The 18,361-nt window shown below is 31.6% G+C and overlaps 1 protein-coding gene and 1 pseudogene across 1 annotated transcript; one reads left to right on the top strand and one right to left on the bottom strand.

The window, feature by feature from the left end:
* Positions 1 to 7,978: 7,978 nt before the first annotated feature.
* On the top strand, positions 7,979 to 9,160 carry LOC145613674 (putative F-box protein At1g44080). The gene has a single exon (XM_081668757.1). The coding sequence runs from the start codon at positions 7,979 to 7,981 to the stop codon at positions 9,158 to 9,160; it is 1,182 nt and encodes a 393-aa protein (XP_081524883.1).
* Positions 9,161 to 9,423: 263 nt separating this feature from the next.
* Positions 9,424 to 15,801, bottom strand: LOC145613673 (heat shock cognate 70 kDa protein-like; annotated as a pseudogene).
* Between the last annotated feature and the right edge of the window lie 2,560 nt (positions 15,802 to 18,361).

Genomic DNA, 18,361 nt, shown 5'->3' with positions numbered 1-18,361 from the left:
ATTTTGTAAGCCTTAACACTTGACAGGTCGTCGAGTGTGGCGGTAATACCTCTGATTTAGGTGTATGCTTCCGCAATTTTATTTAAAGGTTGTCTAATTTTCCTTTATTTATTGTTTATTATTAGTTAGTAAATCGGGGGTGTTACAAATTGGTATCCAGAGCCTTACCGTTCCTGAAGTTTACGCAGGGATCTTCATATCCCAGCGTGGTTTTTATTTAGGGATGAACCTGTTAATTAAGAATTAGGATTAAAATTGACATAGGTTAAGCCGTTTCAAGTGTGTTTCTCTATATGCTTGTGCTTGTTATGTGTCTTTTATGTGACTAATTTTGAGTTCGGGGGCGAACTCCTTTTTAAGGGGGATAGTATGTAATACCCCTAATATTTCAGTACTCTATTTATATATTCTATTAAGAAAACTTTAGTTTAGTTTTTACTCTCTTTCAATTTTACAAAATTATTTATGTATTTTAAGTTTCAAGGACGAAACTTGTTTTAAGGAGGGTAGATTGTAATACCCTAAAATTTTCTATTTTAAGTTTCGGGGACGAAACTTGTTTTAAGGAGGGTAGATTGTAATACCCGAATATTTCATAATCTTATCTAATAATTTTTTTTATTCAAAAAAGAAAATGTTATTTTACAAGTATTTTAGTTTTATGAATCTTATTTTATCTTAAACATACTGTTCTATTTTTTTTTTTTTTTTTTTATCATATACTAGTATATATATCTTTAAACCCTAGAAGCTATAATTATATAAAACCTTGCACATATCTTCTGTTTCCGCTTGCCGTTTATTTTCGTTGCCCTTTAGATTTACTCCTTCATATTTTGTTGTTGAAGCTCAATCTTGATTGGCGTGTGAATATTGGGTAGCAAGAGCACTAATGGAATTGTTTTTCTTCAATCACTGTCATGCACAATTTGGATACTAGTGACATTATTTTTACAACTATCATCATAGTTTATTGGTGTTGTATGTGTCATGTATTGATGTATATGAGAAGATTACCGCAAGTAAGTGGAGGCGTAGAACCTAGTTGAGCCCCTTTAATTACTAGGTAATCACACAAACCTTAATTCTTAGAGTTGTTTGATTATATATTATTATATTGTTTGCATTAATTGTATTCCATATTATTGTATGTAAATTTTATGATTTGTTATTTGTATGATCAAAATTTATATATATGTGTTTGGTTGTTGTATTGTATATTTTAATTGTTGTATTGATTGATTGTGTTTTATTTCTAGGGTTTTTAATGTTGTTGTTTTAGGGAGTATTGTTTCGAGGTTTTTGAGTTATTAATGCAGAGTATTATTTTGGGTTGAGAATTAATTACTTTTGGGTGCTAGTATTATTTCCCTAAGAGTTGAGATATTTATGAATCAAATTGTTATGTTATTTAATTTGGGAATCTGTGCCATTGTTGAGATATAATCTATTAATTTGTGAATGGTTATTTGATCAATGTATGAGATCAAAAGGTTGAGAGTGATTATTTTGTTATTGGTTTGAGGCTCGGCGTTATAGACCTTAGTCTTTGGCATGTTTGGTAATGAGATAATGATCATGAGTTAAGAATGAGGTACAATCTTTATTATTTATTTTTCTATGGTCCCCTATAGTGGGAATTGGCCCGTATGTGGTCTGGTTCAAGGTGTTTTCTGGTTATTGGGAGTATTCAAGTTTTTATACTTGTTGGTTTGTTATTCGAATTACCCTTGTCCAAGGCTAGGTATAAAACAAAGAGCGTGGCACACTTATTGGTTATGAGTTAATTGAGTGAAGGGTTGTATTATTATTTGAGGTTGAGTTCACAAATGTTATTTTCAGAGTACAATGTGTAATGTAGATTTGAACTACATTTTAAAGTGAGCTACTATATTAATTAATTTATTATTTATCGTAATATCTTGATAAGTGGTGATTACTCAGCTTTTTTTTTGCTGACATGTGTGTGTGTGTGTTGTTTTGTTGTGCTACTTGTGTTTGCGGCCATGTCTTTTTCTTATGATGGCCCTGCGACGATTTATTTTGGAATTTGTCCATAATGGTGAGCAGTCAAGATTTTCTAAGCAGGTTGATCAAGTGGTCGTAGCTAAAGGAGCTCAAGTGTTTCGATTAGTTTGTTATAACGAGTTGATAAAGTTGTACAAGTAGCTCACTTAGATTTATTGGGTTGTAATTATTGGGATTTTGTAAGCCTTAACACTTGACAGGTCGTCGAGTGTGGCGGTAATACCTCTGATTTAGGTGTATGCTTCCGCAATTTTATTTAAAGGTTGTCTAATTTTCCTCTATTTATTGTTTATTATTAGTTAGTAAATCGGGGGTGTTACAAGCTGAGGGCGTGGTTTTTTTTATTTTAATGAAATTTAAAATTGCCACCGGTTCAAAACCGGTGGCCTTTATATTTTTGCCACGGGTTTTCTTTGAACCGGTGGCCATTCCGGTTTACCTTATCCCGCCCATTAATATTGCCACGGGTTTGGGTTGAACCGGTGGCCAATTAGGGGTGCCTTTTTAAATTTTTCTACTAGTGATGCATAGAACCGCTGATACCAGAGGTTCTATATTAGTTGAAACCGCCAACAATGTTAGCGGTTTTATACTTGCAAATACCGAACCTTGAAACCAAGCCTGCGCAGACGGTAATGTGGGACATAGTTTTTAAACCAATGTATATAAGAAATTAGTTTATATTATTACATTATTTTGGGAAATCACTCAATGTTAAGGAAATTGCTTTAAAACATCACTTAATTTTTCTTTTTCAAATACCTCTAGCTAATATTTTATTTCAATTTCAATATAACTATATATTGTAATTAATTACAATTTTGTTTATGAAATTTTATTACTACGTATATATTATCACAATTAAGGATTTATAGAGTATGGTATAATTATAAAATCAATATTGTGTTTGATAATTATATCATATATCGAATTCTAGAGCAAGCAAAAATATCAATTAAGCTTTAAGACAATAACCAAAAAGGATTAAAGTACAATTATTAGATAGCTTCAATACATTTTTTAAAACAATGAAGAATGATGATATAGTATATGTAGAGCATCAATCCATATACAGTAATTATAATGATATAGATTAATGTTGCCCAATTATTGATTGTTCTTGCCTTTAGTGATAAGAGTAATTTTTTTTTCCCATTAAAATGATTTGTTAGATACAAAAAGGTGATATATTCTTTGTAATTAATATATATCAAGTGTATGTTGTGCAGTTTTGCTAATGGTTTTTTATTTTTAATGAAAATACATTTTTAAATTGGTACTTATACTAATATGGTCTCTAGACCTGATCAAACCAAGCCCCACCCTAAAAAAATTCTCGGTTTGGGCAGCTCAAAAAATCCATTTTTGTTTAATTTTTTTTGCTTTGCCTATTAATGTATAATATGACATTATAATTTATATATATTTGATGTATATGCTTAATCAAATTTTATGTTGAATATTATTAATTTTCTTTAACAAAATTAAAATTAATGTGCATGTCACGGGCATTAAGCTAGTAAGTATTTTAAAATTATGTCGTTGATCATAGGGATAATTTTGATATTTCAAAGACAAATTGATGTATTGTTTACTTACTATATATAAATCAAAGGAGCACTTTAAAGTTAAATATATAATTGTAAGAGAGTGAGACTTTTATAAAAATTGAATTTTAGTATTAACTAGGTTAAAATCCCGTGCAATGCACGATTGTTAAATAATTTTGACAATTATATATTTCAAAATATAAAGTATATAAAAGATATTCAAAAGTATTCAATTTGAGTATATATGGAATATGATTGTCAAACTGGTAAGAAATTATACAAGGTATAAATAGTTTACTTTAAGATTTTGCAAAAAAAAAAAAAAAAAAAAAAAAAAAAAAAAAAAAAAAAAAAAAGATAAGCGAAAAAGGCGGGAAAATTTTTCATAAGGTAATGACAAGTGTCATGGAAGGATTTGCTTTTAGTATAGGTTAATTGATAAATAACCCCTTTTTCTTGAGATCGAGAACGTTTAGGATTGTTATGTTGTTTACTCACTAACTATGTATCTAATCACAACCAAGTGCAATGTGATCTAAATAGTTTTTCACAATAACAAATCCTATGTTATTTAATTAATGTCTCTGATTTTTTTCTTTGTAAATATTCAGTATTTGTTTTTAATTTTTCTTTAAATATTATGTAGTTTTGTTTTGTAAATTCCAATTTGGATGTTTTATCCTACAGTAAATTATGTTGGACAACATTTTTTTTAGTAAGAAAAATAGATGGGTAGTCATATTAAGATTGAATATTTTCTTTGTTTGGGATCTTCCCTCATTCCCAATAAATGTGTATATATACAAATATATATATTGAATATTGATTATGGTAATTTTTGTTAAGTGGGATTGACTATCAAAATCTAGGCTACAGATCAACTAAATAAAACCAAAAGACGAAATAAAACGAAAGCAAGTAAATGACACATGGAATTGGTGACGCGGAAAACCCAATGAAGGTAAAAACCGCGGGTAGAATGAGGATCTACCAAACTTTCACTATGGCGAAATGCTTGAAATAATTGTTTACAAGGTAGGTTTAGAGTATGAATTTAGCTAGGATACAAAGTGTGTTATGTCCGTCGATGCTGCCCCTTTATATAGACCATTGCTAGGTTAATTTTTAGCCGTTGCAAGGAAATAGAGTTGTTTCCATGATTCTCGGAATATCGTTGCAATGAGTATCTTTTCTGTTATTATCTTCAACGGAGTGAGTAAGCTGAGTTTGGACTTGGTCTTCTCTACTTATCTCTTCCTAGAAAATAGGGAGTGGTTACTTGACCTCGTCTTCCGTCAGTGCTGAAGGCTTGTCGTCATATTTCCTCTTCGTCAAGATGGATCTTCGTCATTGACATTGACTATGCTTGACTGACGTTGACTTATACATACAGATTTTTACCCATAACAAATATCTTTAATAATTACGATTAAATTTCCATTTTTTTTTGTTTTTGTATGTAAAGTTTCCTTTATTTCTTGTACAGTAAATATATAGTAGAAGAAGTTTCCTAAATAAAAAAGTACTCCCTCCGTGTTTTTTTAAGTGTTACATGTTCCATTTCCGGCCGTGTTTTTTTTAAGTGATACATTTCCTTTTTTGGCAAAACAATGTATTAAAATATTATATCTCTCTCCTCTCATGGTCCCCACCCAAACCCACTACTAATTTTTTATTATGGCCTCGTTTGGTAATTGGCTTTTAGTTGGCTTTTGGCTTTTTCTTTTGGTCAAACAGTCAAAATAATTGTTTGGTAAATGGCTTTTCAGCTAGGTGAAAAAGCCGGCTTTTCTGCCAAAAACAAAAAGCTAGTGTTACTAGCTTTTTGGTTTTGGCTTTTGGCTTTTCATTAAACAAATTACTTTTTATCCTTAATTAATAATTAATAATTAATAATTAATAATTAATAATTAATAATTAATAATTAATAATTAATAATTAATAATTAATAATTAATAATTAATAATTAATAATTAATAATTAATAATTAATAATTAATAATTAATAATTAATAATTAATAATTAATAATTAATAATTAATAATTAATAATTAATAATTAATAATTAATAATTAATAATTAATAATTAATAATTAATAATTAATAATTAATAATTAATAATTAATAATTAATAATTAATAATTAATAATTAATAATTAATAATTAATAATTAATAATTAATAATTAATAATTAATAATTAATAATTAATAATTAATAATTAATAATTAATAATTAATAATTAATAATTAATAATTAATAATTAATAATTAATAATTAATAATTAATAATTAATAATTAATAATCATTAATAATTAATAATTAATAATAAATAATAATAATTAGTAATTAGTAATTAATAATTAATAATTAATAATTAATAATTTTCCTTCAAAAAAAATAATTAATAATTAGTAATTAATAATTATCAATCAATAATTAGTAATTAATAATTAATAATTAGTAAATAATAATTGATAATTGATAATTAATAATCAGTAATTAATAATTATTAATTATTAATCTATAATTAATGATTAATAATCAGTAATTAATAATTAATTACTCCCTCCGTCCCTAAATTACATTCCTCCTTTCTATTTTTGGTATTCCAAAATTACATTCTTCCTTTCTATTTTTGGTAAGTTTTTTTTAGTAAATCAACTCTCTTTTTCTGTTTTATATTTAATGCTTTCTCACTCATCCTTACCTAATCTCACTCATAATCCTTGCGCCAAATTACAATAAATATTATTGGTTGAAAAATTTCAATTAGAAGCATGTGATTGGTCCTTTTTTTTTGCAAAGGATTGATGACATGTCATAGTAATAACTACTCTATATTTGTATTTCCCATTGCATTATCTAATTATTGTTATTTGTCTTATTCTTCCCTCCTTAATTCCCGTGTAAATTTCCAAAGAGGAATATAATTTAGGGGCGGAGGGAGTATTAATAATTAATAATGAGTAATTAATAATAAGTAATCAATAATTAATAATTAGTAATTAATAATTTATAAATAGTAATTAATAATCAATAATCAATAGTTAATAATTTATAATTAGTAATTCATAATCAATGCTTATTAATTAATAATTTATAATTAGTAATTAGTAATAAAAAATTAGTAAGTAATAATTTATAATTAGTTATTAATAATCTATTATTAGTAATTATTATTTAATAATTAGTAAATTAGTAGTTATAAGTACTTAAAAATTAATAGTTAGTACTCCGTAATTAGTTTATTAGTACTTAATTATTAATAACTAGTAATTAACAATTGTTAGTAATATGTAATTAATATTAATTGCTTAATAATTAGTAATTAGTACTTAATAAATAGTAGTTTATAATTAATAATAAGTAATTATAAATTAGTACTCCCTCCGTCCCTAAATTACATTCCTCTTTCTAGCATGAATTGCTCACATAATAGAGAGAATGAGGAATGTAATTAAGGGACGGAGGGAGTAGTTAATATTTTGTATTAGTAATTAATAATTAATAATACTAATAATAATTTAATAAATGTATAAGAATACATAATAATGCCCTTTAAGGTTGTTTTGCATAGTTACAGCCAATATCTAACAGCTGATTTTACCAAACATGTTTACATACAATAAATAGTCAAACAGCCACTACAAACAGCCAATACTAACAGCCAGTCAAACAAGCCAAGTTAAACAGCCAACAGCCAACAGCCAATTGCCAAACAAGGCCTATATCTTTCCTCTTACATATATTAATTTTCAATAAACTATTAACCCCACTATCTTTCTTTAACAATTTTTTAATACTCCACTACCCCACTTACCTCTTATTTTATTTAAGTCAATTAAATTGCCTAAAACTATGTGCCGGTCAATATGTATCACTTAAAAAAAACACGGAGGGAGTAAATAAGATTGTTTGTGTGTGATTCTTAATTTCTTATTAAGTATATCAAGATCATTTTATTCTTAAAAAAAAAAAAATTTATGTTGCCAAAATTTTAGATAGGCATATCTATCTATAGAATGTAAAATATCATTACTCCGTAGTCCGTACTTATTTTATACGGTTGATTAAGGTAATTATTATGTAACGATTTCCTAAAATAAAAGTTCAAACAATAAGATATTATATTTTTCTCAAAAATACATCGGATATTAGATCTTTTTAGGATTGGACTCTCTTTCCTAATATATGCCTTTGATAAATCCTAGCTCATATGGAATATCGCCTATTTGAGTATATATTTGATTGTGGGGTGGATTTCAATTTTTATAAAAGTTCTGTACATCTTCGATTTTGATAATCTCTAATATATTTTTTCTAGTGAAAGAAGTTAATTGGTTGGTAGAATTAAGATGGGTGATTATTCGTGTTACCTTCAAAAAAAAAGAAAAAGAGAGATGGCTGATTGGTCTATGCTGCCTAATGATCTTCTCGATGCAATTGCTTTGAAATTAGATTCAATTGAGGACTTAATATATTTCTCCGCGGTATGTCGTTCATGGAATGATGTTTTCATCATGGTTAAGCGAAAGTGGATGCCAACCACACCTTGGTTACTACTAGCCGAGCACGAGCACAATCACGAGCATGAACACAAGGTTTGTTCGGGTTGTAGGAAAATCTTTGACATTCGCAAAAATAAGTGTTTAGAATTGAATATACCACAAGCCTCTAGGAGGCGGTGTTGGGGTTCGAGGTATGGATGGATTGTGATGATAGGCGGCTACGACGACAAGCAAGTCTCGTTATTTAATCCAATCACCAAAGGTCAACTTAGCCTACCATCCCTTGAATCACGACTTGGTGAATGTGCTACTAAAGTGCGCAAGGCATTTGTAATAAAAATTGACGAAGATGACTTTGTTGTAATGGTGACCAATAATCATCACCAATTATCGTTGGCTCGACCTGGAGATAAAACATGGACAAAGGTTATAACAAGCAACGGCGAAAAAGCTCATATTCTTGATGTGTTGTCCTGGAAGGGATTAGTGTTGATCATGCACAGTTATAGATATCTCACTTGTTGTGATGTTAGCACAATTCGTAACTTTAGCCCATCTCAACCTGTTTATGCCAATAAGCCTTATGGTACCATTACTTTCCCTTTGGATATCGACGGTAGTTCGGGTATTCATCAAGACTGCTATATGGCTGAGTTAGCCGGTGATGTTTTATTAGTAGTACGAAATATGTTTACAACTAGGTACCGCAATTTTGGCCTGGGTCATGACGAACATGAAGCAACACCCTGTTTCACTCGTGATTTTAAGGTCTATAAGTTGAGTTATTGGGGAGAAATCGAGCCTAAGACTAGATCTGATTATAGACACGTGAGGATTTGGTCCGATGTTAAAGATTTAGGTGATTATATGGTTTTCGTTAGTAATAACTCTGCCATGAGTGTTCATAAATCAAAGCTCCCTAATTGTCAACAAAATGTTATTTACTTTACTGGTGATGAAGAACAGAACATGAGTATGTTTGACATGGCATCCAGAGAAATCAAACAGTTTTACCAAGGCAACGATACCATGTCTAGGGTTTTTGCTCCTACATTGTTTATGCCCAAATTTTAAGCTAGATGCCTTTGCTGTATTTCTTTTTGTTTTTGAAGACATGCTGTAATTCGATTTTATAGAATATATATGTTAAATTTATTAATATAATAGTACTTCAAACTCATTGTTTTTGTTGATCCTGTCTTATATTTATCACTTATGTTCTGATCATAATTACTAGTTACGAATAATGCTTTTTACCAATGCATTAGCACAAACACCCTTATTAGACAAAACGTATAAAGTTGAATTATCTCATTATGTTGTTGCTTAAAGACATATCAAAGTACCATAAACAGAAATTTAGCCATTGACTTCACCATGTTCACTTGCTGAGGCAGCATAAATTGCGCGTTCATATTCAATGGCAGCCTATCATTCTTCACCGCGTGCTCACGTGCTTCTTGTGATAGCTTTTGATACTCCATGGCTCTGCATACCCCTTCCCTCTCTTCCTCGGACAAGTTTGGGTGTGCCTGCATTTCAAACATAATCGACTCAAATCAACATACCATTGCAAATTAAACAGAGGCAGTACTCCATACTTAACCATAAAGTGTAAAAAAAGGCCTTTGAATCAACTGAGTAAAAGATCTTATTGAGAGCATACCTTGAGGTATCTATCTATAGCTCTGTAGAGATTGTCGTCAGAGTATCGAACATTCTTTGGGAACAATTCAGCAAGCATTCGAAAACCATCAACTGGAAGAGTCCTGTCCCTTGCTATAAGTGCCAGAAAGCCATCCACTAGCCTCGCAACTACGTACAAAGATCTTCGACGCAGAATTTCTAGAAGAAAGTGATACATAGGCATCCACTATCCTTGCTACAATGTTAACATCATACAAAGTCTCACTTGCAAGCCATATTTGTAGAAATGGTAATAGCAAGTTTCCTCCCTGCCTGGGTAACTATTTCAGCTTCCCTAGCAGCATACTGGAAGATAAATCAAAAAGAAGAAAACAAACTTGAGAAAAATATTGAGCCAGGAAACAGATTTATGTGTGTGTGAATGATGTAATCAAATCATATTACCTTCGGTCTTGCATTAAGAACATTGTGTGGAATATTTCGTCCCTTTAGAAGATCAGACAAATGTTCAGACTTCAGAGTTCTCAACACTGCAATACGAATATAAGAGTAGTTTTTCAGTAATGCAGAGAGGGTCAGATAGAGCATAAATAATGATAACAAGCCACTTTTGGCACTTTCCACAGAGTAATACTTCGCATACACAGATGGTACAGCAAATAAATAATAATAGAACTCTTCAAACGGGATAAAAAATTAAACAAATAAGATAGAATGAACCATCCACAACATAAAAGCTCTAATGCATTATCAACTTATGCCATGCATACAGAAAAGCTAGGATATGGAAATCATCCACATATTATGAACAAGATCTCCTTTCTAGCAAAGAAGTCAAAATATCTGCAATCATCACTAGCTTGTGTTTCACATCATCATTACGTCACTTGTCACCAAGTGCCAAATTTTTCACAAAGTCATTGCCAACCTAAAGGTCCTAAACCCTCAAATCTAAAATATTTGGAGGTGGTACTATTCAAGATATGGAATAAAATCTCGTTTACATCATTTGCTTTGTATAACTAGCACAGTAGCACATTTAGTGAGAAGAAAAACTAGACAGCTCATGAACCCACAAACCATAAAAAGAGGCTGTCATGGAAAGGTTTATGATGTTAAGTTATTCTCGTGAACTTTACCCCCTTTTCATATAAGAGACCTACCCATCAAAGTTGGAAGGCCAAAAGGTTCGTGTAAAACAAAAAACTATATATATGTCTCAGAGAACTTAGTCAGTCAATAATAATACTAGAAAACACAATGCTATAAAAGTACCATTCTGTTAATTAACAGCAGGAACATTGCAAATTAAGTAACATTAAGGTCAATCTACTCTTCCAAGCCGAGGTCTTTGCCATCTACCTGACACTTACTTGGATTAAAGGAAAGGACTGGATATCAAGCAAACTAGTTTCAGACTCCAAGAGAGCAATCGTGAGCACAATACAGCTAAACTAACTTCCTCATTCCAAAAATGCAGGGAACAACTACAGGAGATGGAAAACACGGAAATGGTCTTTGAAGGAAGAATTCAGAATGCAGTAGCTGATATTTTGGCTATGGAAGCTAGATGTAACATACAAAGCTTGTATCAACCATGTATTTCATTAATTTCACGCAAATATGTACTACTGCATTAGCAAATGATGTAATAGGACTAAGTAGGAACTCTCTTGATGTACGAAAAAGTGATACACCATATAATATAAAAACTCTACTACTCTGCTATGACCTTAATCTAAGCATCCTTCTCTTAGGAAAAAAAATATATATATATACTGAAGAGAGTATGATTTATTCCTTCAAAATTCAGTAACCAATTTACCACAGAAACATCTTGAAATCAACTCTTAGCATAACATTCAATCAAAATTAAGCACCAAAAAACTTCAAAAATCCAGATACCCTTGTCGCACCAATTTTTTTCTAGTTAGACTCACTGTTGAAGTTCTTGCAGGACTATTTAGAGAATGAGAATACGGAGAGGTTACAGGAATAATGGACTCACAGATGACTTGAAGCTCATTCATCTTTTCTTCGAACTTGGAAGCTTCAGCTAGCTGATTATTCCAACCTAGCCACTGGATTGTTCCCCATCAAAAACAGTAGAATTCTTTAGAACTCATAAATTCTTCTAAGGTAACAAATTTAACAAAAATATGGCAAAATTGGCAAACAATTGATAGCATTCAAGCATAGTTCTTTTGGTGAGATAGGAACTTGAAGATTAATCAAGCCTTGAAAACAAAGAAAAGGGAGTCACAAAGATTAGAGATTTATTGAGCAATTCTTTGCATTTTGAAGATATCTCAAAAGCACCTCAACATTGCAAAAATCATCACTAAAATAAGTAATTAAAATTCTAAGAAAGCTATACTTGCCGTTGGCAACTAGGCCATTATATTGCAGCAATTACCACCAAAACCGAAAAAATAAAAATAAAAATAAAAAAATAAAAAACCCCTTCCGGTAAGAAAAGCCTTCAAAACATACTCAATCACCTTCCATCTAACCCAAACCAAAAAACTTTAGAAACCTTGAGACTCCAGTCCTTCCAACAAATTTCTTTCTGGCAACAGTCCTCTCAGATTTATCAAAACAAGCAGTGTTATCTTCAGGTTTAGATGCTTTAGCAATTATGGGCTCACAGATGACTTGAAGCTCATGCAGCTTTTCTTCAAACTTGGAAGCTTCAAGTAGCTGAGAATTCCAATCTAGCCACTGAATTGACTTCACAATGGCATTTTTCATCCTCATATTATCCTCGAAACTAATCTTCTTTGCGTAGTCTCCAAATGTCTCCCACATTTTGTTAGCATATTTCTCCAAATCATTCTTAGCCTTCACCTTCATTAAGTATTTCTCATCCTCAGCCTTGTACTTGTCAGCCTTTTCCAACATTTTGTTAACCTTCTCCTCAGATAATCTACTCCGATTATTAATGGTGATCTGGTTCTTGTTCCCGGTATTAATGTCCTCTGCGGAAGCAGTAAGAATCCCATCAGCATCGATCTCAAACCAGATGTCAAATTCTGGAACATATTTTGGTGCAGGAGGAATGTCAGAAAGCAAGAATTTGCCCAAAAAGTTGTTCTCTTTAGCAATTGGTCTCTCACCTTCATATATTGAAATTAACACATCAGTAATATTGTCCTCATCAGTAGTACCCCCGAGTCCCCGACAACCTTCTTTGTTGGGAGGATAGTGTTACGTGGGACAACTACTTCCATACCCCCACCATAGAACTCAACACCAAGCGATAAAGGTGCAACATCGACAAGTACCATATCTTTCTTAGTATTCACACCAGCCAAGACAGAAGCATGGACTGCGGCCCCATAGGCAACTGCTTCATCTGGGTTAATGCTTCTACAAAGCTCCTTCCCATTGAGAAACTCTTCTCCATCTTAGCATCTTTCAAGCACTGATCAACTAGATCAATACACTTCCTAAACAAATCAATATTCAACTTTTCAATCGAGCACGAGTGATAGTTGATGTAAAATCAATGCCCTCATAGAGGCAATCGATATCAACAGTAGTTTCATGAGCAGATGAAAGAATTCTTTTGGCTCTCTCTGCAGCTGCTCTCAACCTACCAAGAGCCCTTGAGTTGTTACCAATGTCTACATTGTGTTGCCTTTTGAAGTCCTCCACAAAGTAACTCACCATGTTATTGTCGAAGTCTCCACCGCCAAGATGGGTGTCACCACATACTGCTTTAAGTTCAAATTAATACTCCCTTTTCCAAACATACCAAAGATACATCAAATGTCCCACCACCAAGATCAAATACTAGTATATGCTTTTTGCGTATGTAACTTTCATTAAGCTTGTTGTCAAGACCATACGCAATAGCAGCTGCAGTTGGCTCATTGATTATACGCATAACATTTAGTCCAGCAATGACTCCTGCATCTTTCGTAGCCTTACGCTGAGAATCATTGAAGTAGGCCGGTACAGTGACAACTGCATTTTTCACTGTTGTATTAAGATAGGCCTCTGCTATCTCTTTCATCTTTACAAGGACCATTGATGATATCTCCTCAGGAGCAAAGTGCTTTTCCTCACCCTTATAGGTCACTACCATCCTAGGCTCCCTGTCTTCACAAGAATTAGGAGGGGCAATGACCTTAAATTGCCAAAGCTTAATATCATTTTGCACTGTTTCGTCACTGAATCTCCTGCCTATAAGTCTCTTGGAATCTACGCAATATCAATATGCAAAAGTATTAAAATCAGGGGAAAAATTCCACAAAATTTTGATCTTTGACCAAAGGTTCTCAGTACAAGGATCTCTTTGATTTCTCTTAAAATAAGTTCCTAATTTTTGAGTAGTGAGTATTCAATTACACAAACAGCTTTGGATTAGTTATAGTTACAAAGTTAATTTTTACTCTGAGCAATAACTTTGTGTAGTGAGTGCACAGTAACACAAACAATTATTTCCTCATTTAACAGATAATAATTTCGGTAAATTTCCAGATAGTTGTAGGTGACTTTTACACAAAAGATTAGCTTAAACTGATAATTTTTAAGTTAAGGATAATTTAAATTCTTTGAGGCCTACAAAGAAAAGGTCCTTAATCAAGAAGTAAATGTTAAGGTTTGGCAAATGCAAGGTCAGAGTTGCCAGTGCAGTAAAGCAAACCGCTTGTTACAGATGAATGTTTGATGGAAGGATTGATATGAAAGCAGGAAGCCTTTACAGCCAAGATGTATTTAAGACTGCATAACATCTCCATAGTTGACTGCAGACATACTTAAACTACATTTTCTTAAAGTCTTTCAAGTTTTCCACACCATCTCACAGTAAATTTGTCGTAGTGCTAGTTAATCCTCAAGCTCTACGTAGACAACATAGCCAGGATGGTACTCAGCCGCAGACTCAATTAACATTTGGATTAGAGAGGATTGCCTGTTCCATGAATCCATTATCATTTACTTATTGTATAAAATAAATTAATTAATAGTATGAATATATTTCTGTAGGCCTACCCTTTGTTTCCTCATCTCTTGCAATGAGTATTATCTTCCATGCCTAACATCTCACATAAGCTTCTTATGCAACTCGCAACCCTCAGTATAATCTATAATCTTTCCCCCCAGACCTCAAAGCATAGGTTCTTTTATATCCGATTCACATCGACAGTGTTTGACACTATGTATCTGAATTCTACACATACTATATCCTCCCCCCGCCCTCCTTTTCCTAGGGTCTCCCATTAAAGGCAATAATACGATTCAATCTCATGTATAAAGCAGAAATTGTCCTATACAAAGAAATGTACATTATTCAACATATTTGATTCTTTTTCGTTTCATTATTTATTTGAATCATTTCCGTTTCATTTACTATGTTTATACCAAACACCCCCTTAATGTAGAAGGGATAAATTCTTTTAAACTCCAATTTGTTTCAGCTACACAATTCTAATTGTATATACTCAAATTGGTACTCTTCATCTATAGATCAATTGGTCCAAAATTAATCATATTACCACTCAATCAATACCAAATTTCACAACTCATGATAATTTCATAACTCATAACAGAGAATTAATTACAGTATAAGCTATTGAGAATATTAATTGATGATAATTTAATTTGATAAGACTATCTTTATTAACTACCGCATTCAATTAAAGGGTTTGAAGAACATACCAAAGATAGTATTAGTGGGGTTGGAAGTGAGTTGGTTTTTGGCAGCTTCTCCGATTAGTCGCTGAGTTGGAGTGAAGGCAACCCAAGACGGCGTCGTTCTGTTACCTCGATCATTAGTGATGATCCCAAGTCCCAACACGACCGTGCTGCCAAACTCCGACGCAAGAGTAGGTGGTTCCGAGATCGATTCCTATTGCCGGCCAAAGTCCGTCTTTTTTTTTCACTGGTTCTTCCCATCTATGTATGTATAGCTGTGTGTTAATTGGAGACAGAAATTGAACAATGGGAGTATATGATATTATTAAGATATACTAGATAAGTTTTATCAAATATAATTGGAGATAAGTTCATGTTAATGTTTAATTGAGAATATAAACCTTGTTTGGAATTGGATATGAAATCATTGAATATTGGAGATAAGCAAATTGGGTGCTCAATCAAAAATTTTGCAACCGTACCCGGAATTGGTTGGGACCGATTTTTAATACTTCCTCCGTTAACCATTATCTGCAACTTTGGGGTGAGGAACGGACTCCTAGACAAAATTTGGTAATGTTGTTTAGGAAAAGTTAGGGGAAGTAATTAACACAAAGAAGAGAGAGAAAGTGGGACCAGCCCACATGTTTGTTTTGGCTGGAAATCTGATTTTGGAGGGGAAACCTTTTCCCTCCTTACTTTTTGCCAAAAATTTAAATTTCATTCAAATTTTTTGCCCCCAAAAGGGTCTTCAACTTTTCAATTCATATTCAAGTGGCTTATAAATACCAGCCACCATATTTAATGTTCATCACCATAATATTCTTCCACCATAAATACAGACCAGAATTTTAAACATGTTCCCCAAAAAATTAAGTTAGCCTTAATTACACATCATTACCCATATTTACCCAAAAAACTACCCCTAATCTAAATTAGTGCTCTAAGTTTATCAGCACCATCTCCATTCAGCTCTCAAAATCGTGGCAGCTTCACCAGCACCAAAAAACGACTTCAGCCACCACCTTTTCCTCTACCTTCTTCTCTGAAAATAAAAAAAAAGCAGTCAGTGTTCAAAAAAAAAAAAAACCCACACACAAGTTATCAATAATGGATGATCATTTTGGATTAGATGATCAGTTCTATGGAGTTGATCAAATGCTGATGGATGAAGAAGATGCACAAGATGCCTATGAATTTTCAGACTATGAATCTGAAAATGATGAAGACAACAACCAACAACAGCTAGCGTCCGAAAATTTGTTGCAGATAATGTTTAGCGTCCGAAAATAGTAAAAGTTGCAGATAATGGTTAACGGAGGAAGTATTTGGTTACGATTAATCAGTTTCTAAAATTTTGGAATTGGATATGAAATCATTGAATATTGGTTCGATGCCGGGTACGGTTGCAAAATTTTTGATTTACAATATATATTTTTAATGAAGAACAAAGTCTATACAATATATATTTTTAAAATTTTAATGAAGAATTAATTTGGTTTATTTCATTTATAAGCTTGTAATACTTATATTTTAATCAGCATTATTAAGCTGTCTTCAAAAAAAAAAAAAAAAAAAAAAGCATTATTAAGCTACTCTTTTTTTAAAAAAAAAAATAAAATAAAAAAAAAAGTTTTCATAATAATTTTTTAATGAGATACATTCAACATATATTTCAAAATTGGAATTGAAACCTTTTGCAACCAATTTCAATTCAGTTCTGAAAAATTGAGTATTGAAATTGAAACGGTTTGCAACTAGTTCCTTAATTTATCACCCTAAATTAGAACTTTTAGGCCTAATTCCATTCCTGTGCCTATCGGTTCTTAACCGGGTTTCAATGTCGAGTCCTCGGATTTTTTATTTTATTTATTTATTTATTTATTTTTGTGAACAAGAGGGGACAAAACCCTAAATTCAATATGTTATATTGGTTTCATAAAATAAAATAAATACATTATGTGTGAAATTGTGAATGGTGATTAACAATATACCTATTGTTACAATATTTAGGCACAAGTATTTTCTTGTAACATAATTACTAATTAGAGGTCGTTTGGTTGGATCTTTTAGAATGGAGTTAGAATCCATTCCATCTAATTTTTGTTTTGTTCAGTTTTTTCTCATATCTAAGGGTTTCTAAGTGAAAATTCTACAAATTCATGATGGCTAAATACAACCTTTACTTACCCAACACACCCCTCTGAAAAACCTAAAATGCCCCTCTGTCCAAAACACAATACGGATAGTTTCTTACTTTCTATCTACGACCCTCTATTGAATTTATAGTTTAGTCGTTGCAATCCAAATCGACGCATTTCCCTCTTTTTCATCAATATGCAGACTCAACCATCCATTTCTGCTATTTTCGATTTAATAATTGATTTTGTTCAATTCTGTATCTTCATTTTGTAATGGATATTCAACGACAAGCTAACAATTTGAATGAAGGATTCATGATATTAAAATATAAACTATTCAATATATAATTTAATACATACACTTCAAACCTATTATTTCATAAACTTTTGTTTTCAATTTCGATGGATTTCAATTCCATAATAATAAAAATTTGGCGAATTTGATTTCGGATTGAAAGAAACTGGGGGCAGAGACTGTTTTGAAAGGCCGGTAAAAAATGGTTACAATTACATTGAATGAGTTGAACGAAATGAGGTGATTGCTTTGGATGGATGGCCCAAAATGGCTGCATTCTTTTTTGGTAACTGGTCTTAATTAGTTGTTGGAATTCCTTACAAGTGCAATGAAATAGACCAATTATTTCACATGAATTATCCAAAATGTCTAATATCATAATCTATGTCCTATATTAGCTTTTATACTGTACCAATTTGCTGATTAGAAACCTATCAACAACTTTAGTTTCTTACACCTTTGTTATTAGATGAGTTGTTCAATGCCAATGATTATCTGATAAAATGGAAATCTAAGTACTCGTTTGGTTTTATCGATTATAATCTGTTAATT

The sequence above is a fragment of the Chenopodium album genome, chromosome 25, assembly GCF_948465745.1.
Source record: "Chenopodium album chromosome 25, dcCheAlbu1.1, whole genome shotgun sequence".
NCBI classification, from domain to species: domain Eukaryota; kingdom Viridiplantae; phylum Streptophyta; class Magnoliopsida; order Caryophyllales; family Amaranthaceae; genus Chenopodium; species Chenopodium album.
The sequence above is the reverse complement of the archived record's forward strand: the minus strand, read 5'-3'. Positions and strand labels throughout refer to the sequence as shown.